Here is a 27,924-nt window from a genome sequence, read left to right on the forward strand (position 1 = left end):
GAAAAACTGAGAGCTTTTTCCCTGAGATCAGGAACACGACAGGGATGCCCACTCTCACCGCTGTTGTTTAACATAGTGCTGGAAGTTCTAGCATCAGCAATCAGACAACAAAAGGAAATCAAAGGCATCAAAATTGGCAAAGATGAAGTCAAACTTTCGCTTTTTGCAGATGACATGATATTATACATGGAAAATCCGATAGACTCCACCAAAAGTCTGCTAGAACTGATACATGAATTCAGCAAAGTTGCAGGATACAAAATCAATGTACAGAAATCAGTTGCATCCTTATACACTAATAATGAAGCAACAGAAAGACAAATAAAGAAACTGATCCCATTCACAATTGCACCAAGAAGCATAAAATACCTAGGAATAAATCTAACCAAAGATGTAAAAGATCTGTATGCTGAAAACTATAGAAAACTTATGAAGGTAATTGAAGAAGATTTAAAGAAATGGAAAGACATTCCATGCTCATGGATTGGAAGAATAAATATTGTCAAAATGTCAATACTACCCAAAGCTATCTACACATTCAATGCAATCCCAATCAAAATTGCACCAGCATTCTTCTCGAAACTAGAACAAGCAGTCCTAAAATTCATATGGAACCACAAAAGGCCCCGAATAGCCAAAGTAATTTTGAAGAAGAAGACCAAAGCAGGAGGCATCACAATCCCAGACTTTAGCCTCTAGTACAAAGCTGTCATCATCAAGACAGCATGGTATTGGCACAAAAATAGACACATAGACCAATGGAATAGAATAGGAACCCCAGAACTAGACCCACAAACGTATGGCCAACTCATCTTTGACAAAGCAGGAAAGAACATCCAATGGAGAAAAGACAGTCTCTTTAACAAATGGTGCTGGGAGAACTGGACAGCAACATGCAGAAGGTTGAAACTAGACCACTTTCTCACACCATTCACAAAAATAAACTCAAAATGGATAAAGGACCTGAATGTGAGACAGGAAACCATCAAAACCTTAGAGGAGAGAGCAGGAAAAGACCTCTCTGACCTCAGCCGTAGCAATCTCTTACTCGACACACCCCCAAAGGCAAGGGAATTAAAAGCAAAAGTGAATTACTGGGACCTTATGAAGATAAAAAGCTTCTGCACAGCAAAGGAAACAACCAACAAAACTAAAAGGCAACCAACGGAATGGGAAAAGATATTTGCAAATGACATATCGGACAAAGGGCTAGTATCCAAAATCTATAAAGAGCTCACCAAACTCCACACCCAAAAAACAAATAACCCAGTGAAGAAATGGGCAGAAAACATGAATAGACACTTCTCTAAAGAAGACATCCGGATGGCCAAGAGGCACATGAAAAGATGTTCAACGTCGCTCCTTATCAGGGAAATACAAATCAAAACCACACTCAGATATCACCTCACACCAGTCAGAGTGGCCAAAATGAACAAATCAGGAGACTATAGATGCTGGAGAGGATGTGGAGAAACGGGAACCCTCTTGCACTGTTGGTGGGAATGCAAATTGGTGCAGCTGCTCTGGAAAGCAGTGTGGAGGTTCCTCAGAAAATTAAAAATAGACCTACCCTATGACCCAGCAATAGCACTGCTAGGAATTTATCCAAGGGATACAGGAGTACTGATGCATAGGGGCACTTGTACCCCAATGTTTATAGCAGCACTCTCAACAATAGCCAAATTAAGGAAAGAACCTAAATGTCCATCAACTGATGAATGGATAAAGAAATTGTGGTTTATATACACAATGGAATACTACGTGGCAATGAGAAAAAATGAAATATGGCCTTTTGTAGCAATGTGGTTGGAACTGGAGAGTGTGATGCTAAGTGAAATAAGCCATACAGAGAAAGACAGATACCATATGGTTTTACTCTTATGTGGATCCTGAGAAACTTCACAGAAACCCATGGGGGAGGGGAAGGAAAAAAAAAAAGATGTTAGAGTGGGAGAGAGCCAAAGCATAAGAGACTGTTAAAAACTGAAAACAAACTGAGGGTTGATGGGGGGTGGGAGGGAGGGGTGGGTGGGTGATGGGTATTGAGGAGGGCACCTTTTGGGATGAGCACTGGGTGTTGTATGGAAACCAATTTGACAATAAATTTCATATATTAAAAAAAAAGGTGAAGAAAGAGAAACATTAAGTGAGGTAGTTAATCACTTTAAGTATTCATAATCTTCCACAGGACCTGCACAAACTATGCATGACGTGGCCCCTGTCTACCTCTCATCTTTGTCTCACATTTCTCTCTCTCTCTGTCATTCATTAGCTCGGATGGCTCTTTCCTGCCCTTTCACATGCTGTTCTCACCCATTGTGTCTTCTTTCTGACTTCAACAACACTTTAGGGAGACTTTTCCTGAACACTCCTCCATGTAAATTAAATGCCCTTGGTCTTTCTCATAGAACTCACCATAATTTATAATTATATACTTACTTTTGTTGTTGTTGTTGTTTGCATTCAAGCCTGTTTTACCCACAATGTTTCTACACTCTGAAGGCATAAACTGTGTCTATTATATTCACCATTGCATCCACAGCCCCTGTGCAGTAGGGGCGTGCAATGAATATTTAATGAAACAATGAATCAATCACCACAACTATTAATGGCATATTAGTAGGCTAGCTATCTACAGGCTCTGTCTGTGGATTATGGGCAATTCCTACTCCTGAAGAGTTTAGTAAGAGCATTGCTGTCATAGGGATAACTTAGACCATGCTCTAACTTATAAGAAATATAACCTTCAGTACTCTAACACTGTTAGCATACATTATTGCTACACATGGTAAGTCTGTCCACAATGGCCGTTGTCTGGCTACCAGACATTTCTTCTTTGTTTGGCTACCTGAGGTTTCTTCCCAAGGCATACAACTCATCATGTAATTCTCCTGCTTCTGAATATTCAGTGGGTTCCCATTGTTTTCAAGATAAAGTCCAAATTATTTGGCATGTCTAACAAAGTCATTCTCAAGCTGGGCCTGGCCATTCTTTCCAACCTCAGCCCCAGCCAGTCTTGACCATAGGCCATGATCAAACAAGGTTCTTTTATACTTTTGCCTATACCAGAAATGTCCCACTTTTGTTCCTAGATGGATGTATATTTGCTCTTTAAAATCTCTTAAGCACTTTAGTTACCTCTTCCTCTGTGTTCCCATTATGTAAGTATATCCTCTTAATTGTAAAATTTACCTCATATTCTATGATAATTTATTGGAATGACTATCTCCCAGACTAGATGGTATAACTCCTGGATTAGATTGTGTATCCCCAGTGTCCAGCCCAATACATAACCATATAGTGGAACATAATAATGTTTGGGTGACTGAATGTATTGGCAATTGTTTGGAAGTAAAAATGTCATTACCTACTGAAGCAATGTTATAAATGGTGCTTTCTCATCTGACTCAAAAAAAGCCTATGTAAGCCATAATGCAACTGAACCATATTGCTAATACTCATTTTTCTTCTAATATTAGAATATGTTCACTTTCTACTCTACTGTAATTGAGGAACCCTGACAGGTGGCAGAGGTCATTTCTAAACTTTTCTCTTTGGTTTCTCATTGCCTTAGACGGAGAGACCACAGGAAGAATTCTTTTTTTCTTCTTTCCTCCCTTCCTTCCTTCCTTCCTTCCTTCCTTCCTTCCTTCCTTCCTTCCTTCCTTCCTCCTCGCCTCACCTCTCCTCACCTTCCCTGCCCTCCCCTTTCCTCCCCTCCTCTCCCCTCCCCTCCCTCCCCTCCCTTCCTGTCCCCTTCCCCTGTTCCTTCCTTCCTTCCTTCCTTCCTTCCTTCCTTCCTTCCTTCCTTCCTTCCTTCCTTCCTTCCTTCCTTCCTTCCTTCTGTGATAGAGGGATGGGATTGCTGCCATTTTGATTTTCTTGGTGGAGACATAATGTCAACTGAGGGTCTGCATCTTTGGAACTTGCCTGTGTCTCAAATAGTTTTGAAGACTGCTTGTTTCATAACATATCATTTTGCTGATACATAAAACTTTCGCTGTAATACTATGAGCTGTAAAATGAAATTAACTTTAAAGCAGGTCTACAAATAGATAAAATAGCAAAAGGATCCTTTTACTTAATAGGTGGTCTCACCTATAAGACATACTCACACTTTTTATTAATCCAGGCACTTGCTTTTCAACTTAACATCAAATGAATCAAAACAGCCATTCTTCTTTGCACTCCTTGACTGTCATTACACATTTTGTACACTTTAGCTTTATTATAGACAGCCACAAAAATAATCTTTAAGCTTGGAAAATAAAGCAATAACCCTGATGTATGATTAAATAATTGATGTCATTTATTTGATATATATATTGTAATGCAACAAACATGATTGCTTTTAATAGGTGAGAATGAAAGTTTTGAAAAACATACTGCATTGAATCATTCGTTTTTATAAAATAGCTAACCTCATTAAATTGGTTAATTAAATAAGTGCCATTTCTGAGTCACTCTCTCTTTTTAAAATAGGTGGTGTTTGCATTGCTCAATCACAGAAAATCCCACGTGAACCAAGACCTGGAGAATTTGAAAAAATTATCAAACGCCTGCTAGAAACACCTAATGCTCGGGCAGTGATTATGTTTGCCAATGAAGATGACATCAGGTGCGGATTAATTTTCTTCTTGATGTTGGATCAGATGTGCAATCCACATCCTTTTTTTTTTTTAACATATTTCATGTTCAGTGTAAATCTTGTGAGATTTCACAGGAATTGCAGCGTTCTCATGCAATTACGGATTGCCTTCTGCTGCACAGAGACACAACAGCCTTCTAGTTCCTAAGTCTGAAATGTCTATAAAGTAAAACTTGGGGGCTGAAAGAAATGAGACAAGTAAGGATGATAGACAGAATAATGTGAGTGAGGTTAAGGATAAGGCTAACTAGCAGGTGTCAATATGTTTCCTTTAGAAATGATAAGACTCAGGCAGTTAGTGATTGACTAATTGTTTAACACTGACCTACTGAGTGTATATAATTCAATATATCTGGTCTTATAACATTCATAAGTATAGTGTTTCTTGAGAAATATGGTATGTTTTATTTCTTTTTATTCCTGTAGGAGGATATTGGAAGCAGCAAAAAAATTAAACCAAAGTGGTCATTTTCTCTGGATTGGCTCAGATAGTTGGGGATCCAAAATAGCACCTGTTTATCAGCAGGAGGAGATTGCAGAAGGAGCAGTGACGATTCTGCCCAAAAGGGCATCAATTGATGGTAAGGACAAGCCATAGAAAATTTGTTTCATTCCAATTGAATCAAAACTCCAAGACAAAACCAGAATATCAGCATATGATGAAATGTACCAATGGTTGATGATTCTGGATAGAATTTGTAATTCTGATGGTAGAAATGCCAAGACAGTAACTATTTAACTCAATATATATTTTTCATTAGAAAAGAATACCCATTAGATTTTTTTCTTTAAAAAAGGGAGTTATAGTTGGCCTTAGATATTTCTATGATGTTAGCCCTTTCCATGATGTTGCCCTCTAAGCTTACGCATTTCCATGGCATAGATGATGGTTACAGCATTGTCATGGGGAGAGTATTTGCTTTCTATAAAATGGAGATGTGAGACTGGGCTGACCCTATAGATAAGTAAATGCAACAGCAAAGATATGGAGCTTCCCTAAGAGGAAGTTTGTCTCCAAGATATCATTTCCAATCGTCTTAGCAGTGACTGAAATTCCTACCTTCCCCATTATCTTTTGGAGTAAAACATTAGTTCCAGGTGATCTCTCTTTTATGAGGTGTCACCCGAGCAGGCTAACACATTAGCCCATTACCCATGACTGCATAAGACTACATCAGAGCTGGTTAGTTTATTGGATTAGCTGAAAAATGGAACATCTAGGACAGATACATTTTGAGTCAGGAAGAAGCATAGCAACCTGGAACATTGACTCCTCTTAGGAGAGAGAGAGAAGAATGAGAAAAGTCTGAGTTGGTTCTGAATATATAGCAGAATGTCGCTGGTCACTGTGATGTAGAGGAGAGGGGGGGGGTTGTGATGATGACATTAACAGGCCCTCCTGTTATGTTCATCTATACAGCCAGGTGACTCAATGGTGAAGAGTGAGGGTGATGATATTATCTGTTGATTACCCTTGGCTTTTACCATATGGGAAGACTAATTTCTGGGCTATTGGTTCTTCCCCATTTGTTAATACGTTTTGGGTTTTTTTTTTCATGCAATAATCACAACATATTCATTCAAATGTCTGACATAATAGCCATTCAAAAGCTCTGACAGCATTTGGTTTTGATTTTGAAAGAATATTAAAATCATACCTTTTCTCTCTAAAATAGGGTTTGATCGCTACTTTAGAAGCCGAACTCTTGCCAATAATCGAAGAAATGTGTGGTTCGCAGAATTTTGGGAGGAGAATTTTGGATGCAAGTTAGGATCACATGGAAAAAGGAACACTCATATAAAGAAATGCACAGGTAACCAGTGAAATGTTTCCCTTCGTGCATTTGTTTTATCATTAACTGAAAAATGAAGTTTTTCTATATGGACAATGATCAGAGTATCTCCTATTTCTTCAAGTTTCTTATCAGTTTCTCAGCAGGATTGAGCATACACTGATCATTCAACAAACTTATGTGTATTCATTGGTTCTTACAGTCAACAAGTATTTCTTGATCACATGCAACGTGTCCAACACTGGTGTGTTTGAATTCTATTTAGAAACATTTATTGAGTTTCTACTATGGGCAAAGCACTTTAATAGGCTTGGTGGGATATAGACAAAAAAATCAAGAAACAATAGTGGTCTCCAGGAACTTAACATGTAGTTAAGATGAAGGATCATAATGCATTGCTCTAAGACAGCGGTTTTCTTGCACTATTTCAATGCATGTCCCCTGTAATACGATTGTCCCCCATATCCTGCATAGCTCTTGCAGCTATGATTTTTTTTATGCTTTACCTTCTGTATCTTGTGCTTAAAAATAATAGTGATATTAAATGCGCATATTTTGAATGTAAGAACGAAACGTTTTTTAAAATTTTTAGATAACATGATTGTGTACATAGAACCACCTATGGAATTTTAAAAATTACTTAGAACTTAGTCAATTTAACCAAACCACAGATACAAGGTCAATATAAAAAACCTTTTTCTATATCTATATATCTATATCTATATCTATATCTATATCTATCTAGTTGTCTATAGTTTTTCTTATAGAAACTAATATGTGGAAAATGAAATTTAAATAATACTGTTAATAGCAGGATCAAAAACCATAAAAGATTAGGGATAATTTTAACAAAGATGCATAAATCTTCTGCACTGAATACTACAAAACTTGAGTGAGCATTTTATAACTATATACCCCTCCCTCACCTACTCCTTGTTCTCATGTTTTGATATATCCTCCTTTCCCTCTGATTATTTCATTTGGCAATAGCTGCTCAGTAGAAGACATAATATGATAAGTGCTAGAGCAGACATAGAATGAGGCTGGGGATGTGAAAAGTAGGCGGCATGCTGTGGAGAGTCTGACTTTAGGTTTCCTGTGTGCCAGGCCCCCATCCAGGATCTGCAAACAGAGATGAGGTCTGTGCTCATGGGGCTTACATTCCAGTGTGAGGAGACAGACAGTAAAGAAGTAAACATATAAATGAAGAGATACTTCCAGATGCTGAGATGTGCTTATGGGAAATACAAGGGGGGTAAATGCGAAGGGCTGACCAGGTGGTGTCGGCAGGGAGGGTGGCCATTAGGCTGTGCAGTCAGAGAATGCTTCTCTAAGGAGGTGACATTGAGATGAGACCTGAAGGGCAAGATGTTGTCAGCCATGTGAAGATATGATGGCAAGCCATTCCAGGATCTAGGGCAAGGCTCTTGTTCAAGCCATAGCGGGGGATAAAAATCCCCCACTGGAGTGGGGGCTGGAGTGAGTGAGGGAGGATAGTAAGTAAGAGGGAGAGTGGCTGGGGTTGTGTCATGCAAGTTCTTCAAGTTCTTTCCAGAAACCCCAGAGCTGGGGATTTTGGGTTTTATTCTACCTATAGAATAGAATTATTCGAGGCTTTTTGTCTAGGGCGTTGCTCAGATACCTGTTTCAAACAGATTTTTCTGGCATAAGTATGAGGAGGATTGCAGATCAGGAGAGAGGAAGGTGAAAGATTAGTCAGGGCCCTTCCAGTAGTCCTGGTGATAGGCAGTCACAGCCTAAACAAGGATGTGCAAATCAGGGCAGAACACAGAGGAAAAAAGTCCTGGAAAGTAGTATTTACAGCAAGTATATGGTGAGTGACTAACAGTGGGGTGGGGGTAAGCAATGGAGATTCTGAATGTAAAATCTCTACCAGCTAGGACCAGGAAAAAGGTAATGTAATTAGTTTGCAGAGAAGACAATGAATGGCAGGTTGGGAGGGGACAAATTTGAATTTGTTTTTGAGATAGCCCCATGGAACTGCCCAGCAGGTGGCAGCATAAGGTCTGAGACCCCACAGAGAATTCAGCACTAATAATACAGGTTCGTGTGTGGCAGATGGAGACTTGGAAGTTAAAGGCAAGGGCAGGGATGCAGTTGCCAGAACTTTTTGGAGCAGAGCTGAGGGATGATAACTGAAGATTCTAGGAGAAGAATCAGGAAGGGCAGCAGAACATGATGGGTTTGGGGAAGGACATGCCCTCCCAGCGTGCAGGAGAAAAGATGGGGTGCGTGCAGTTTCAGTGCTGCTGAGAGGTATGGCTGAGGAATCAGGAGTGTGACAGACTCAGATCGTGAGGTTCTAAGATAGAGCTGGAATAGAGGAAGGGGAGGAAAGAAGGATTTTTTTAAAAAAGTTTGGCAAGGAAAGAAAGGTATGGTAAAACCCTTCAGAAAGAAAGAAGTGGGGTTACAGATGTTTCATTTAGGGTAGGGCACATTTGAGCATCTTGTCAGATAAAAATAGCAATCAGAAGGAGTAAAAATTAGCTGTGGGATAGGATCTTGACAGAAACTTTAGGAGAGGCATCAAGAGGGAGGTGTTACCTTTAAATAATGTGATTTAGTTAGGGGGAGAAAAAGGTACATGTAAAATCGTATATGAGCAGAGGAGGAAAAATCCCATCATTAAAAGCTAAATTTGGACATAGATATTGTGGAACTTCAGAAGATGTATGACTGTAAGTTCAGGTTGGAAAATTCAAAACTTCACGGAAGAGGTGAGAGTTTGATAAGAAAGATTTAAGAGAGAACATCAAGATGAGGGAGAAGATGGGCCAGCAGCAGGGCAAAGACACAGAGTAGCACAGGCCATGGAGATGTGTACGAAGGACAGTGAAGAGGTCCAGCTTACTGGAAAGAAGGGTGCATGTTAAGGAATAATGGGAAATAAAGAAGGTCCAGTTTATAGAAGGATTTGAAAGGGGAGTTTATGGAGTACCTTCTGTGTTTTCATTCAGGTATATTTTACACTGTGCTTAATTCTGACTTCTGAATGTTACTGTCTGTGTGCAGTCACATCCTATCATTTAAATCATACTAATGAAAGTCTACCATTCAATGAAGTAATGAAGTGGATGAACTTCGTTTTATGTATTTATAACTAATAACTAGGAAATTAGTTATAAAGTAATCATAACTTTTTAATAGACTTGTTTTCAGAATAACAAGTTTCTCTAAACTCTTATTAGGGGTTTGAGGGGTACCTGGGTGGCTCAGCCAGTTAAGCGTCCAACTTTGGCTCAGGTCATGATCTCAGTCTGTGGGTTCCAGCCCCACGTCCGTCTCTGTGCTCAGAGCCGGGAGCCTGGTTCGGATTCTGTGTCTCCCTCTCTCTGCCCCTCCCCTGTTCTCTCTCTCTCTTAAAAATAAATAAACATTAAAAAAATAAAAATAAATAAAAAACAAAGTTGATGTATGTTGACATCCTTTTAGCATCTGTAGATGGTGTATATCTGATACTTATTTCAGGCATAATACTGACTGAGGTTGTGGTATAGTCCACACTTGATGGCATGTCTGCTTCATATTCCTTTTATTTATTTGGCTAAAATTGTAAAAGTCTGTCAGTAAGACCTATGTCCAGTTCCTTTAAAATGGTGTTTACTCCAAGTGCTAGGGCAAGTGCACCCTTAGGAAACAGGATCAGTAAACAGATTTTCCTGCAAATTCCATTGTGAGTGATACTGAAATAACTTGTCTCTGGGTGGGAAAGAAATAAATTATGCAATGTGCTAAGTTAATTTTCTTGAAGTGGTAACACGTGAATATTTCCAGATGTTGAGAGAAGATGTTTGTGCCCCAAATTACCATCAAAACGCAGTTTTCATCTCTGTTTTGGGGGAGGAAAGATGATCTAACACGTCAGTGGTCAAATTAAGAAGGAAAATCTATGGGTATTCACGGAGTAGAGGTGTCCAGGGTTCGAAAATTATTTATATTTCCAATTTGTCCAATCCCACCAAATTCAGAAATGAATGTATACAGATATCTGTGTTTCAAAATTTGGCCTTTACAGAGTTCGTGTTTAACCATCCACAGTGAGTCAAAAAGTTAGAGAACTGTGTGAAAGAGGATATCTATGAGGGACTTTTTGCTGCATTAGGGTATCATTTGTGGGTTATATTCTGAGTAAAATTTTACATTAGGCGATGATAATCCGTGAATGTAATTATTCGCTTCCATTGGGGGTGATACTGGCAATGTATTTACATGGATAAAAGAGTGCTTCCCAGCAGGGTAGGGCTTCTGTCTTATCAATTTTCAGGAGATAGAATGTCTTCAAGCAGTGAGGAGCATCCTCTTCCTAAAATTAACTTGGTTTAAACAGTTTTCTGAGATGATTTTCCCCCCTAGAATCTCAGGAAAGCTTTCAGAAAGATGTGATATTACTGTTAACTTTGATATGCTGGCCAGATTCCAAAGTGAAGCGATTCCTACCATCCACTTAGCTATTTATGTGGTTATTATTGCTTCTGAGAGCTGCTGAGTTCGGAAAGCTACTACTACTTAATCCTACTTAAAATTCCCTTTGTCTTTCTCAAGAAGAAAAAAAAAGGATTCTTTTGTACTTGTTCTCAGTGGTGATGGGTGTTGTTTTATAGACGTTTATCTGACCTCTCTCTCCTTTTCCTCCTCCCTCTCTTCTTCTACTCTCAGCTTTAATGCCTCTTCACTCCTCACAACCCAGATGCCCACAGCCTCCCTGCAAAAATGTGGGTCTTCATCATCTCTGCCTGTCCTTGCACTGGGTTTCACATCCCCATTACCCCACTCTGGCCTCTGCCTAAGCTCCTCTTCCACTTTCCCCTCCAACACCTCACTTCTTTCTTTTTCCTATCTTCTCTCTGCTTAGTCCCCAATCTGCCTTTTTTTGGTCCAGCAAGAATTTCATGGGCAGTGGGGAGTTTTTCTTAGGAGGTCTTGCTTGACTTTTTTTTATGGCTGTCATTCTGATTTCTCATCTTCATAGTGAGGCCTGACAGTGAATATTGCAGGGACCGGGGTATGTACAGTCAAACTGCTCCCCAAAGGCAGGCTCCCTCTTGGCTCATACTGTGTTCTGGCCTTCATTTCTTCACTGTGAATTGTGGATAGCTCTCTCTGCCCTTATCAAAACAACATCCGTGACCAGGCCAATAAATCCAGTGGGCTCCATGTAGCATCTTCAAACCTTCTTTTGCCTCACTCACCCCTTCATTCACTTGTTTATTCATTTTGGATGACCTGTCTTGTGCCAGACACTGTGCTACAGATACAGAGACAAAGAAAGGACCGCTTTTGCCCTCAAATTGCTCGCACAGACATTCACACTGTCTCCCGGCATTTGAAGTGCTTTCCTTGTCTGTTGGGTTTTAATCCTTAGCCAGGAGGTTGGGGCACTGCTGCCTAGCCTGCATATGGCTGACACTCCAATGCTAAATGGTGGTGAACATATGCTACTTGAAATGGCCTATTGATTCTTATTTATGATGATAGAAATAGTGGTAATGGAAAAAGCAATGCATAAATATGTTTCTTCCCACAAACAAGCAGTTCTGTTAGTGAACCAAATAGCAGGCTCAATAATTAGCTCCCTGAAAGGCCTGTCAATTTCCTTTTTTTTTTCAATTTATTTTCTAGTGCCAGAATAACTAACTAGGTAACTTTTCAGGTGTAACTACCTCTCCACAGTCCTGTATTTGCTTTGAGAGGCTATAGAAGGTGGAAGCTTTTACCCATTCACCCAGGACTCATGGAGACCATGTGAGTGAGTTGGGTGGTTAAGACGAAGGATGGATTTAGACAATTTGATTTGGTGACCCAGAGTGAAGGGAAACTAAGATAACTTTCCCTGTGTCAAAATATGTTCTGCCACCCTTGTATGCCCCTTGCTTAGAGGAAAACTCTTTGGGTGGCAATGTCTTTACATTAGCACCATGAGGTGGCTGTTAGCCCATATGCTCTTGTTCTTACTGAGTAAAATAGCAGAAATCCCAGAATGACTTATTTATACCACTTCTGAGCTTCCATATTAGAAGTGTGTGTGTGTGTGTGTGTGTGTGTGTGTGTGTGTGTGTGTCCTCATTAGGAAATTTGAAAGTGGAAAGCTTAATTACTAAATTTAAAGAAATGTACACAGATGCACCTGTATCTCCAAAATCTGTAGTGTAGATTGCAAAGTTTGCCAAATCAGGAACCAAAAATACTCTGAAAACCTAAATTATACTGTCAGTTATAAATGCACATAGAGTAAAGGAGTTGGAAAGGTCCATACAGATCATTTTGCCCAATTATTTTTTTTCAGAAAAAGAAGGAAATTGAGGCCCATCTGGTCTAAGTGAGTTGTCCAAAGCCCTATAGCTACCTGTAGGTGATGGTAGGACTTAAATCCATTTGACACTTGTTTCTTTCCTCAATTCTCTCCTGCTCAGAATGCCTTTCCTAGTGAGGGTCTGGGTTGTACAGATCCAGTCCACTATTTTTCCTGGTATAGTAGCCTAAATGTTTCCCCAGTGATCACTGAAGCTTAAGTATTTCCTCTTTGTGAAGCTCCTTGACTACTAAGGAGCTCAGACTGATGCTCTTGGTCTGAGAAGCACCAATACTACTGGAATTTCTATACTTCTATAAAAGTGTAACAAGTACCCTCTGATTAGAGTAAACTTCAAGGGCACATCAACTCTCACATTTTTCAGGTAATAACTTAAGACAGAGAAACACCCATTCTACAGAGCCAAAATGAATTTAGAAGTCTAGGAAACCCTTTCTGCAAAGCATACAATGGACTCTGACCTTAGCTTGATCAGTTGAGAGTCACACAAATCTGGATGAACGTGATCTCTGGAATACTGCCCTGAAGGACTCAGAAATGGAAAAGAAAATATAAACAATCAAGGGACAGTTAAGCACTTTTGAGAACCAATTATTTGAAACATTACAGTAAGACTTGGGTCAGTGAAGCTGAGGGAGGGGGAGAAAAACACAGAAAACATTAGAAGAAACGATCTTTCCCTCAATGATTATTAAACTTCAATTGAGGGTCACTTAGGTGGCTCATCTGACTTAAGCATCTGACTTCAGCTCAGGTCATGATCTCATGGTTTGTGGGTTCAAGCCCCACATTGGGCTCTGTGCTGACAGCTCAGAGCCTGGAGCCTCTTTGGATTTTGTCACCTTCTCTCCCTGCCCCTCTCCCACTCACCTCTCTCTCTCTCTCTCTCTCTCTCTCTCTCTCTCTCTCTCTCTCTCAAAAATAAACCTAAAATTAAAAAAAAGAAACTTCAGTTGAGGGAAACAATTCATTACAACAAAACAAAAAAAGAAAGGATATACAGATGGCTCAACATTAGGAGAATTTATTATCTTTCCCCCTGCTCCCTGAAAAGAGTACAAAACAGTTACATGAAAGGGGCTAATTATTTGTATTATAAAAGGAATATTTTCCAAGAAGCTTTACCTTGGGATTCCTTTAAACCCATGGGATTTGAGGGAATCACATGGCTGTTATGACTTGATGAGATAGAAGAGATTTACCATAAACTCCTAGGAACACATCCAATCAAGAAGAACTATCTAGCTGAATAATAAATTGGATACATTAAGACAAAAGAGACATAAAATGAGGTGTGATCAGAGTTTACTAAGGCTCATTGAGAAGACTTCCTGGAGAGTCTTATTTTTGGTTAGTTGTGGCATTTATTAAAACTGTATCATACTAAAAATCTCCCTCCCTCTCCTCAAAGAGTTTATATCTTATAAAAAGATAATGAAAATATTAAGTGATTAATCTATAAATTTTTAGTAGACAGGCCTGTATCCTCAGGACTAAGAATATGCTTAGCATTAAACATTGTTAAATTAGTTAAATGGTCAGAAACGATGGTCAAATTGTTCTCTTGCTCTACATTCATGTAGACATGTTGCTGAGGCCTAATTTGGCATACATTTGGTTGGCAAATATTTTAATTGTTGGAATTAATTTTTATGTATTTTTAATGAAACAAAAAATTCAATTCAAATGGATATATTAAAAGGGTCTTTACCATGATTTAAGAATAAAATTAACTCTCCATTCATGAGTTTGGGACCTATGTCTCAAAGAGCCTGCTTGGGATTCCCTGTCTTCCTCTCTCTGCCCCTCTTCCTCTCTCTCTCAAAAATAAATAATAAATAAATATGTTTAAAAACTACATTTATATTATGTGGGGGGAAATATCGTGTATGTGTATTACTTCCGATAAGGTAACAGAAAAAAGATAATTTGGAAAACATGATAGAGAATGTCAGTTGAGAATACATTTGTTTATTCAGTGTAATCATATTTATTAGTTTATTAGTGTGTTGTTGGTTTTCTTTCTCCACAAGAACACAGGCTTCATGAAAGCAAGGACTTTGTTTTTTCTCTGTTGCATCCCAGTGCATAGGATGGCATCTGGAAAAAATAGGGCTTCCTTAAGGTATTTGTTGAATGAAGAATGAATTCAATTCAGCTTATGTATTATCTACTCTTTGTCAGACACTGTCTAGTAGATGTCCAGGGCAGTTGGTGAACAACACAGAAATGGTCTTTGCCCTCATGGGGCTTACAATTTAATTGAGAAAGTAAATAATTGAGTCATGTCCCTGCAATGACATGTGTTGTGGTTGGTGAATGGAGTGGATATATCAGGGAGACCTAATGTAGTGTAGAGAAGATGGTGTCATTTAAGTTGAGAGTAGAACATGAACAGAATTTAGACAAGATGAAGAGGTGATCAATAAGATTGTTGTTTCAAATTGAGGGAAGTACAAAGGTCAGCACGCAAGAGAAAGGATAGTAGTCTGAGGAAATGACAAGTTCAGTATGGCTGTGGTAGAAAGTAGGGTGGGAAAATAGTAAGAGAGGATAGGGACCTAGCCAAGGGACTGGTCAGGTAAGATTTTATATGCCTCATGAGGGAGTTGAGGTTTGTTTTGAGAAGCAATGAGTAGGCACTAAAAGTTTTTTTTTTTTAAATTTTTTAAAGTTTATTTGTTTATTTTGATAGAGAGCAAGAGTGGGACAGGGGCAGAGAGAAAGGGAGACAGAGAATCCCAAGCAGGCTCTGCACTATCAGTGTGGAGCCTGATGCAGGGCTTGAAGTCGCAAACCATGAGATCATGACCTGAGCCAAACTTGGACACTTAACCAACTGAGCTATCCAGGTTCCCCATGGCACTAAAAGATTTAAATCATATCAGTGAAATAATCAGATTCCCACTTTATAAAGATTATTCTGGTTTTAGCCTAATGCTGGTGAGGCATAGCACTGAGCAAGGGAAACCAGTTAGATATTATAGTACTTCCTCTAGAGATGAGAATGGCCCAGGTTATGATGGCCACACTGCACTGGGGATGGAGAGAAGTGGATGGACATAAAAGATATCTAATTAGTTGGTTATGTGAGGCTGAAGGTGAGAAAAGAGATCTTGTTGTAATGAGAAAGTTGGGACTATTAGCCTTTAAATAAGACTGGGTGAAACAGACCCAGCAAGTATCTGGAGAGCAAATTGTAGAAGGCTGGAGCTGGAAGTCAAAGGACTCGGCCTTTAGAGATGTGTTGAAGAAATGACCCTAAAATTCCAGGTTTTCTGGTAATTGTTCTCAGACTCTATAGGTAGACCCCCTTAGGACATATCTATGATCTACAACACTAATTCCTTCCCCAGTGTCTCTGTAGCTACAATTGATTGGTTTAAGGTTGGATACCTGACTCAATCTGGACCATCAGAGTCCTTCCAAGGGTTATTTAAAACTGGAACTGAAGGAAGAAGCTCAGTGCCTTTTGAGAGAATGGTAGGAGGCAGTGCTCTGAGATATGAAGCTGGGGAGATTGTCACCTTGAGGAGAAAGTTGTTCCGGGAGAATGATACTGGCATGTAGACAGAACAGAGATGACAAATGGAAAGAGTTCTGACTGTGATCAAGACTTTAACTGTGCCCTTCCTGCAGGTATGTGAGCTAGTTCAAGATGCCTCTAATTGAGTTTCCCCATCCTTACTTAGCAAAACCAGCATGCAGACTAGCATATGATAATAATATGGGGGAAGATATGAGGAGATCGTATGCATAAAGTTCACTACCTACTACATAGCGAGTGCAGCAGGTACTGTTGCTTACTTATCCAAGAGCAGATTCCCTTTCTCCTAGGATAGCACCATCCAGTAGACCTTTCTGTGATGAGAGCAGTTTTCTATATCTGTGTTGTCCAAAGGGATAGCCACTAGCCACATGTGACCACTCACTGGTTACTTGAAATATGGCTAGTGCAACTAAAAAAAGTGAATTTTACACTTTATTTAATTTTATTTGATTTACATTTAAATGTCAATAGCCACCTGTGGCTAGTCTCTGTCATATCAGACAGTAGAGGTTTAGATTGACAGACGTATAGAGCAACAATTTTGTTTTAGTGTAACTCCATGTAGCCCAGTTAATTCTGACTGGCCTGGTCTAATTATGATGGTCCTATCTTGCTTGCCAGTGCTTGCTTGAAAGAGTAACTTGTAATATGATTTTGGTCAAGGAAATAGAAGGGGAAGTCTTCCAGGACCCTTCAGGGAGTAGGAGCAGAGAAGTCCTTTTGTTCTGGTTATTGTTATAACCAATTGGTGCCTGGGCGTGCAGAAGGAACATCATGTTGATGATAGCACAGTAGGAAAATAGAGCCTCATCACTGCTGACATCTTTGAACATCTGAATTGGCCAGCCCTGGAATGCCCTTCCATTCTTGTGATAGGAGATAATAATAAATCCTTTCAATTTTAAAGCTATTTTGCATTGCATTTTCTATTATTTGCATCTGAAAGCATCCTAACAAATATAATGTATTATCAATAAGTGAAAATGATTTATTTAACATGACATGAACATCCCTCATTTGAAGAAGATATGAAAAAAATTAAAGTGCTAAAATCAGGAGGTTAATATTTGTAATACAGACAAATTGTTTATATTAAGTGGATTCACCACAGGTTTCTTAAATACTAACTTCCCAGTCAGTGACTTGTGATTTGATTTATTAAAATTAAAATGATACACAGCTTTTCAGCAATATTTCACCAACATATTTCTATGAGAATGCTCCTTAATTTATCAAAATAATTCGCCTCTGAGTTCCTTTAAGCAACATGCTCTCTAGTCTACAAAAATATTATCTTACAGATGGTGGTGGTGTGCTACTTGCCATCCAGACAGACAGTACTTTAGCAAAGATTTTTCTTTGCAGTGTAAGTGAAAACCTGTTCAAAAGGCTTGCAACTTTATCAACTAAATCATAAGACCTAAGAGGAAGTAGATGTTCTATTATGTTTTCTGTGTCCAGTAAAATTCTCAGCCCCATTGGTAGACACTCAAGCACTGCATCTTAGCTGTGTGATCTTGGGCAAGTAATTTAACCTCTAAAAATTCATGCTGAATGCTAATTTTTCCTGTCTCTAGATAGGAATTTTACCGTCTCTAGTGGTGGTTGTTATCAGTGGACCTTTTATGAAGTCCATTCCTATGGCTCTGGTTCTCTCTTACGTTTCCAAAATGCTTTATAGCTAAAACATTGAGCTTACATGTAGAACTTGTATTGTTTTTAGAAAATTCTTTTCTTTATACACCTCTTCACTGTGTCCCAACAGTGAGCTGACTTGGCTGTTTGCTGGGAAGGGAGGTAGTATTCTAACCAACAGTGATGTCATTTCACCCCTGTATTACTTTCCATTAAACCATTGACCCATACAGAACCTTTCAGTTATGGGTTCATTTGCTTACATCACTGATCAATGGTTAGAATTGTAGATTTTCATTTGGGAAAATGATTAATATCTTTCATTAAGGGCATTAAAATGTTGGTTTGAATTTCCCTTTTGTTCATGGTTCATGAAACACCAAAGCTTTCCCTAGCTTTCTTTGCTATGGGAGGTTTTTTGATTTTTTTTTTTCCTTAAAAAAGTAGCTCTACATCTGTTTCTTACCCAGATCTTTTTCAGAAAGAATATAGGCAATATTAGCTGAGCAGTGAGACAGGAGCAATATTCAGTTCTTTGCCAAGAGAGATCCAGGATTCCAAACATGCCGATTCAGCAGACCACAGTGAGATTATCTAAAACAGAAGAAAGGCTCAGGAATCCATCAGAGTATGTGATAATTTAAATAAAATTCAAATCCCACCAGCCAACAGAGAATCAGGGGACCTTAGAGAAGGAAGGAAACTTAGAGGTCATTGTATCCAACATTTTGCTGAGCTTCACCTCTCATAGTGATGTAAAATGAGGACAGGGAGTGCATAGAAACACTTGGGTTTTACTGATTCAGTAGAACTCATGAAGGCTTTTATTGGTGCAAAATGAGGCTTTCTCAATGACTCTAAATAGGCTTATTAGCAGCACATAGAAGGATTTCCATCGTGATCTTCTCTTTGTCCCTAGTCAGAGTGAGGGTGCAGGTCTGAAGCAGCCTGATAGCTGTGAAAGTGAAATGTACCAGCAGATCGGAGTGCGGAGAATGGGCTGGTTGCCAGCTTTGGGTTCAGCACACTGAAGAGTGTCATTTGTCTGAGCTACTTTTATGGAAACAAAAGCCGTCTTTTGTGTATTTGTACCTATGAAAGGGAGCAGTGGTGTAGCTGATTCGCAGTAGCAGAAAAACAAATAATTCATATTGGTTTAGGATGTCCACCTACCCCCTCTTTCTTCAGGAGCATTTGTGTACATTTCAATACATGGCCAGCATTCTGGCAATTTAGGCTCCTTGCTTCCCAGAGGATTTTTATTAATTGGTATGAAGGTTTTATTCAGTGTAGTCCAGAAAACTGTTTAGCTTTTTCTCCTGGGCCTCCTGACAGAAAATGTCCCTGCTACCGATTTTTTTTTTTTTGGTGGGATCAGGCTACATCATCCCTAAGACTGACACAAAGCCCACTACAGCCCGCTATGCTGGCTGCATGACTCACATCCTTTCCTGAAGGGCCTCAGGTTTGATTAAATGTTTAAATGACCTTTTAGGACAGATGATTATGAGGAAGGGCAAACAATTTGTTCTTCCAACTCTTAATAACTTTATTATGTATTTGGGGTAAGTATAGACAGAGTTAGGAAGTGTGTGAATACTCAGGTATCATTGTAGATGAGGGTCACGATGATGATAATACTTTTTATTTGTTTATTTTTAATTTTTTTTACATTTATTCATTTTGAGAGATAGAGACAGAGTGCGAGCAGGGGAGAGGCAGAGAGAGAGGGAGACACAGAATCTGAAGCAGGCTCCAGGATCTGAACTGTCAGCACAGAGCCCGACATGGGGCTTGAACCCACGAACAGCAAGATCACGATCTGAGCCAAAGTCAGACGCTTAACTGACTGAGCCATCCAGGCACTCCATTGATGATAATAGTTTTGATATATCAGCAGAGACTAAGATTTGTCAAAAGAGAGGCAAACTCAGCATAGTTTCTCATCTCCACCCCCTCCTCTCCCTCTCAAAGATGGACACACGGAGTGTGTTCTGTCATTGGTGACTTTCTACCCACACAATAGCTCCAGTGTTCCTCAAGGACCACAACCCTGTGGCCAGGGAACTTTGCTCCCTGAGGATTCTCTGGGAAGCTCAGTACTTATTATCTTTCACATGGCGAGTGTTAAGTCTAGAGTCAGTTTACCTCAAGGAGATCTCCAGGCAAACACTGTATATGTTTGTAAAGTACACATAATCCCATTATTCAGTCTGTCCTTATAGAATAAGTTGTAAGGCTACAGGTTTTACTTCCTAAGTTTTAGGTATCTATCTCCAGTTGATTTCTTTTTCCTTAAAAAAGTAGTCTCTCTTGGATTGATTTTCAGGTATATCCCATCCTCATTTCAGGGTCCAGATTGAAAGCTTCTTTTTGGAGACACCCAAATAGTCTTAATCCACTAGGCTCTTGGCATCCAGATCTCTTGAATGTCTTTGGCCCTTTTCTCTACTTCTCTGGGACACTCATTCATTGCCACTCAGAATAAATGCTAGGCAAACATCAAAGTTTAACTTCACATTTTATGTATTTTATTACCTAGGAAACTGGCAGCATACAAACTGTAGTAACCTAGAGATGGGAGGGTGTTACTCAAGAAAGTCTCCATATGTAATGTATATGTATTTTTGGATAACAAACTTTTGACTCTATAAGACAAACTATGAAGTTTTTTTAGAAAAATAAATATTCAGTGACTTTGCACTTATGTTACCATGCTATCATTCTGTAGGCATTAATGAATTCATGTGGACTACTCAGAAATTAATGAAATCTGTTTATACTACATATTTTTCTCTAAGAAGTATAAAATTATACTTCTTTGAGAAGTATAATCTGGCATTTTACTGCTCTGTTTTCTTCATTTGTTGGTGTGAGTACTTAACTGATCTTAGGAGGAACTAATGGGTATCACAAAGGGTATATGTAATTCTTGTCAATAATGTGGAGAAGCTCAGATTTAATTTTACAATTTATGTTAACATGCAGCATGACCCTATCATCAATGTCTCTGTGTTACAACATCTGCTGTGGCTTCATGATAGATAGAGACCCTGTTTTGGAATTATACAAGTTACGTAAAGCAGAACATCATTGTACCTGAACAGGTTTACTTGTGGTTATAAAGAGTAGGATGAAGACTGTACCATTATAATCACCCCATGCTATTTATAAAGCGCCTTGAGAGAAATGATATTGTGCCAAGTGCCACAAAGGATAAGAAAATGCAGCCCCCTGCCCTTCAAAAGCTTACATTTCCAAGGGAAAAAAAATAAGCTTGCCTTTGGTTTCATATAAGAACCTTTATTATTATTACAAATTAGGTTTCCTCATTGTGTTTCAGAAAAGCTATATTTGAAGATAGATGATAGCTAGAAATGCCCCCACACCCCCATGCCACTCCTAATCCCTGAGGGTTTAAAACCATTCTTGAATTAGTAAATGTATTCTATAATTAAAAATTAAATCCAATTTGCTTATGAAATCATCACCTAATTTCTCTATTAAGGCTAAGTTTGCTCTCTGTTTCTTATGCTTAAATGTCCCATGATTTCCTGCTATGGAAGACAGCAACAGATTCCCCTGCTTATCTCGAAAGAGTTGGGCTCTTTTTCTAGCTCTTTATCTCCTAGATCTGTGAAAGATATTTAAGTGCTGATTAAGACAGTTAGGGCTAGGGTACTTGCTCCTCTGGATATTCTAAGGGTACAGAGGACAGGAAGGAGCCGGGTGGGATTGGGGGGTAACCTAGGACTTATTTTGTACTCCTTTCCATGTTGATGGCTACCTCTTGTTAGGAACTTTTATTTTTATTTTAAATATTTTTAAAGTTTATTTATTTATTTTGAGAGAGACAGAGAGAGAGAGAGAGAGAGAGAGAGAGAGAGAGAGAGAGAGAGAATATCCCAAGCAGGCTCTGCACTGTCAGCACAGAGCCCAAAGCGGGGTTCAAACTCACAAACTGTGAGATCATGACCTGAGCCAAAGTCAAGAGTCAGAAGTGTAACTGACTGAGTCACCCAGGCACCCTAATTTTAATTTTTTTTGTTTGTTTATTTTTGAGAGAAAGCAAACATGAGTGGGTGAGGGGCAGAGAGACAGGGAGAGAGAGAATCCCAAGCAGGGTCTGTACTGTCAGCACAGAGTGTGATGCAGGGCTCAGTCTCAGGAACCTCGAGATCATGACCTGAGCCGAAATCAGGTTGGACAACTGGCCAACTGAGCCACCCAGGTGCCCCCATTTTCCTTTATTTAAAATGATGAAGAAAGACAAAAGAAAAAGTGAAACATTTATTTAGCTACTGATATCCAGTGGTTGGTTGAAAAAGTATTTAGGTTGCTTAGTTTTTATTTATTTATGAATTTCCTATATAAGTATTTCTATCTTTGACCGATCAATCTGCCTATTCAGTTTTTTTTTTCTTTAATTTTCTTTATTTAATCCACTGGTGAGTGGCATTCAGGGTTGGTTGTGCAAAGTGTTCCCACGTATCCATCTTTTAAGGACATATTCCTATATGACTCAGTCAATTTAGATACAGTTTTTGTGTATGTGCATTTTGTTCTTAATATATTGCATTAGTAAATGACTGCTTCCATATTGTTAACCAGTGCTTATGAGGTTGATGATTTTTAACCAAATTCTAGGGAGCGGAGTGTAAAAATCATAGCTTATTTTCTTGCTAAACTGTCTATATTGTCTTTAATCTGATTTTTATTTTTTCATTAGATATACATATTTTCATACAATTGGATTTTTAGAATATATGGTTGAAAAATGTCTTACCTTTCCATATCTCTATTGATTCTCTCTCTCTCTCTCTCTCTCTCTCTCTCTCTCTCTCTCTCTCTCTCTCAACCAAGCTTTTGGATATATATCCAACAGATAGGTGTGGAATTCATCAACAATATAATTTCAGACATTTATTTTTTGTCAAAGAATTTCTTTTGTCTCTCTGAGTTGGCTTCTTCGACTTGGCATGATTCTGGCTGAGTCCTTCTTTTATCTAGTGTTAGAATTTTTGTGTACTCATTTGGCTGCTGCAAATCCACCTGAAATGCAGCCTCATCAGAATATAGGTCTGCAATTATCCTTCTTGGTACATAAAACACTAACTTTTTTGTAGATTTGGAGGAAATATAACAGATTATTTATCCAGTATCCATTTTTTACAGGTTAGGAAATTGGAATCAGTTGGAATAAGTAATTTGTCTAAGGGCCAGAGAAAGGAACCAGGACCAGAAATCCCATATATCTCCTTATCTTACTGTATATTGCTGTTAATGTGGTCTACTAGTCTGAATGATGTAGGCATACCATTCTATTTGTCTTTCTGCCTTCAAAATAAAAGAAGGCCCAGTTTGTTTACTTTCTTCTATCCATTCCACGGTTGAGGTGAGGCTCAATATTCTATTGTAAATTCAGAATATTTATCTCGGTTAGAATAATCACATCTAAGAAGATGAAGGGGACTTTGAATCATCTATCTAATCCAAACACCTAAATTAGCTGTGTAATTATTTGTCTATGAAGCTTCTTGAGTTTTGTTATGGTGTTTTGGATTCAGGCCAATCAGAAATGACCCTTGGGTTCTGATTCTATCTAGTCAGTCCCTTCTTGACCAAGGAGAACATTTGGGCATGACATGTAGTTTTTATTGCCCTGTGACTGACTCTCATTAGAAATAGCTACCTGAGGCCAGCCTTCGGGTCTATTTTGATCTAATTATCTTATGGATATAGTCTTTAGTGTTCTCTTTGACCTTTGAAGACTGCCCCAGGGCATAGAGAAACTACAAATACCATTGAGATTGGACAGTGTCTCAGTAATGAGGATACTGTTTTATATTCTTAAGGATAGATGCTTTTTCTCTGTGGGATGCCTGAGTAGGAAATTTTTATTCCCAAACGTAGCCACAACATTCAAACATCAAGAAAGTCTCCTATTACAGAAATTCTCCTGAAATTGAACTCAGAAGGATCAAATTGTTCCCAGTACAGATACTTGACCTTCTAAGAATAAAACCTTTTCCTTCCTTCCTTCCTTCCTTCCTTCCTTCCTTCCTTCCTTCCTTCCTCCCTCCCTCCCTCCCTCCCTCCCTTCCATCTTCCCTTCCTTCCTCCCTCCCTCCCTTCCTGCCTTCCTGCCTTCCTGCATTCTTCCTTCCCTCCTTCCCTCCCTCCTTCTCTCCTTGTTTCTTTCTCTTTCCTTCTTTCCTAACTTCCTTTCTCCTTCTCTCCCTCTCTCTTTCTCTCTTTTCCTATTTATTTATTTATTTATTTATTTATTTATTTATTTATTTGCTTGTTTGTTTGTTTATTAATACTTCTTATAGCAGAGATCAGTGTAGATTCTTGTTCCTTTCTACTAAATATAACATACAATCTTTATAAATGTTCTCCTCTCAGCTTTTAAGTTCCTTTTTCTAGTGGAGTAAAATTGCCCATAGATTTTTATAGGCTATCCTAGTAGTCTTATATCTTATTATTTAAAATATTCAAATGCTAACAATTTGTAATCAGAAGAAGTTCAAAAAGCAGAATGGCTTCTTCCTAACATGTTTAGTGATACAGAAATGACAGCCAGAATACTTTTGCACATTTTCTTGTGCCTTTTTTTTTTAAATCAAGGAGGTTGAATTAGAGACATAAAGCAAAATAAGCAAAAACCTAGAGCTGTAAATTTCTGGGTTAATCCAAATACATAAAGCATTAAAAATGTCAGATACAAAGCTAGATGCAAACTGACAGGGAGGAAAAAAAATCTGTTTGTGTACTTAAAGCCCCAAACCAAAAACAAAATTAAAATTTGTGCTGACCCTTCTCCCTTGGGGCTGCAGATGTCACTGCTGTCTTCTGTCCAGGGCACCGTCTGTTACTGAGCGGAGGAAAAGAAATGGCATCCAAGTCACTAGTGTAAAATAAAATAGTCTGCTTGCCAAGTTCTAAAGATGTCCTGCCATATTTTTTAAGGCAAGATAATGCAGGGTGGAGGTGAGCTACAAAGGTGACCACTAACATGCATTGATTCTTATCTTTGATAGTTCATTCTTTTATTATGAGAGGTTTTATGAGTCAGTTTTATTATACTGACTAGTTGTCATTTAGTCAGTAATAGTAGTTACCATTTATTTAGTGCTTATTGTACTCTGTATTTTTTATACATTTTTATTTTAATATTCAGAATAATTCTATAAATGGAGTATTATTCTCATATTAGAGATAAGGAAGCTGAACCCCTAAGTAAATGAAATTGCTCAAAGCAACACATAGCTGCAATTTCAATGAGGTTTGTAGCTGTTTCCTCACTCTGGATGCTGGTGATCTCAGAAATTGCCACCCTTCAGCAGGCGACAGCTTAGCTGGAGAGTGTGCAAGTTCTCCACCTGAATTGTTCCCACCCATTTGCCACCTTTCTGTGTCCTTTCTGAGTCCTGGGAAGCTGACCTTTGAAGACTGCATGACCAAGATTCTCTTTCCTTTGTCTTTATCTTGGGTTTGGCCAATGGAAGGCACTAGAAGGATATTGGAGGGTGAAAGGAGATAGATGTGGGATGTTGCCTATCTATGTCCTGCTTTGACCCTGTGCCCTGGCTGTGGTGGTGCCCTTTCAGGCTATCATTCTCTCTAGGCCACCCTTTTCCATGCTTCCTGCTTCCCCAGCTCCTGGGGAAATGCTACCTCCTTTCCTTGTCTCTCACCCCTGTCAGTAGTATTGTCATCTCACTGTTGCTGGTCTCTGGATGCTTCACCATCTTGTTTGTTCCTTAACTCTGTCTACAATTTGGTAAACAGCTCCTTCATTAATATCTCTTCATTTGAACCATCTGGGATGAATTTTGGCTCCTTCTGGGACCCTGACTAATACACAGACTGATAGTATACCCAGATGAAAATATGTCAAAGATAATTTGCAAAGCAGGTTTAGCAGCTCTAAATTAGGATCACTACCGTGCCAAAAGGCACAGATAAGAAATTTGATTTTTTTCTTTTATTAACTAATGTAGAATCCACCCCAAGGAGACATGAGAGACTAGGGTGGTGAGAGGAGGAAGACTTTAAGAGTCTGTTTATATACCAGGCTTTAGGGAATTGTGATAGGTTTTGAACTTGTGATAAAAGCTGTCTTTGGGAAAGATTTTTCTAACAGCCATTTGCAGGAAGAGTGGAAGTGGGAAGAAAAGTTGATGGCAGGGAGAAGAGTTACAAGGGTTTTAAAATAAGCCAGTGGTAAAGTGACTGGAGCTAGATTTGCATTGTGGCTGCAGGTATGGGAAACAAGGAACGAAAAATAGCAAAAGAAATATCACTAGTATTTGAGTTTGCATTCTTGTCCATATGATGCATTTGCTTTAAGTTAGTGTAAGCTCTTCACATGTGGAGGGCCCATATGCCTTGATGTAAAATTAGATCAAATTGCAGAAGTTAAATTTGGAATTAAGGTAATATTTTGTTGTAGTGAACATCATTCTTCTTTCTATCTCTTGGACTTTATGTGGAAGCACTTAAAGTCCTCAGAGGCTAATTTCAGTTCAATCTATTTATTTAACAATATTTTAGATACTTAATTTTCTGTTTCCAGATAATCAGACTCCTCAACTTGAAATCCAAGGGCACTATAGGCTTCAAGCAAATTGCTTCTGCATTAAGACTATTGAACTTGGGAGAGTAATCCTATAAAAGCCCTATCATTGCTGAAATGTTTTCCTAATCGTGTATTCCTTCTGAATGTTTATTTGAAACTGTTCTCTTTTGGGGGGGAGGTGGTAAATGAGCTAATACGTGTTAAATTCTAGCCATTCATTCATTCATTCATTCACTTAATAAAAATTTTAGTGAATAGATATCAGGCACATTTATGTTTTACACAAGAGGACTTTCATTTAATATTCATCCATTCAATCATTTGGTCATTTATACTGAAAAGGTTATAGACTTTGGAATTAGGCAGGCCTGGATTTGAAACTGACCTTTGCCATTTTCTGGCAGGGTTGTCTTGGACAAATTATTTTTAAGACTCCTTTTTGGGTTATGTAAGATAATTTTTATAAAGAATCTGCATCATGACAAAGAAAAGGCATTCAAAATAGGTGAATGTAATCCTTCTATATCTTACCCCTAATTTAACTTTATATATACACAAAAATACATGAGGCTCCAAGATAGATAAATTAATAAATAAATGGAAGTATGATACTCACTCTTCAGTGTAATTGCAAACACAAGACAAGATGGAAAACTGTTTAAGTATATTAGAAAATTAATATAATAAAGAAAATACAATGTAACTTTTTCTTCTGTTGTCTAACTGGTATAAAATTAATTCCTTGAATCTCACATTTTGTCAACAAATATGATACTGTATGTTGTGATATATTGCTTTGCCTTGAGAAGGAAAAAATAATTATAGCCATAAAACATTTAAGAAAATTCTGGAAAATAAGAGTAATAGAATTAATTTTTCAAACATTTCCCAAATGCACTTTAAATGGCTTTCCTGAAGGAAAGAGAGGGGGGAAGAAAAGAACATGCAGATATAATTACAGATAAGACCCATGCATATTATTAGTGGACTTAAAAATAATCATGCATATTCATAGCTAAATTGCTAATTAACATTCCCAGAATTTTTGTTTAATACAAGCAAGTTATTTTAATGGGGTTAGGGCAAAAACAATATGATAAATATCTAAATATGTGGCTATTTAACCAACACTGAAAACTTAACTAAACTGCCTCTCCCCCTCTCATAGACATAAACAATTAAGCCTCATTATCATGTTTTTTAAAGAATAAAAAGGGCAAGTAGAAAATAGTAGATTGAGATCTGATGCTTTGAATCTTTGGTGATTATTGATGAGTTTTGAAACCTCAGGGGGTTCGAAAGAAAGGTTGATAGAACTTGGAGGCAGAAGGGTTCCAGATAGGGCTGAGGTCCTATCCCTGTCACTAAATAGCAATGTGA

At 38.4% G+C, this 27,924-nt stretch overlaps 1 protein-coding gene across 8 annotated transcripts in view; it reads left to right on the forward strand.

The window, feature by feature from the left end:
* The window catches only part of GRM8 (glutamate metabotropic receptor 8), a 758,955-nt gene that overhangs the window by 351,824 nt on the left and 379,207 nt on the right, over positions 1-27,924 (forward strand). For all 8 annotated transcript variants that reach the window (XM_053218132.1, XM_027075396.2, XM_027075397.2 and 5 more), the window contains 3 exons: positions 4,483-4,618; positions 5,075-5,229; positions 6,325-6,462. In XM_053218132.1, the coding sequence (XP_053074107.1) occupies positions 4,483-4,618; positions 5,075-5,229; positions 6,325-6,462 (429 nt within the window). The remainder of the gene's footprint in view (positions 1-4,482; positions 4,619-5,074; positions 5,230-6,324; positions 6,463-27,924) is intronic.

The sequence above is a fragment of the Acinonyx jubatus genome, chromosome A2 (genome assembly GCF_027475565.1).
Source record: "Acinonyx jubatus isolate Ajub_Pintada_27869175 chromosome A2, VMU_Ajub_asm_v1.0, whole genome shotgun sequence".
Lineage (NCBI taxonomy): Eukaryota > Metazoa > Chordata > Mammalia > Carnivora > Felidae > Acinonyx > Acinonyx jubatus.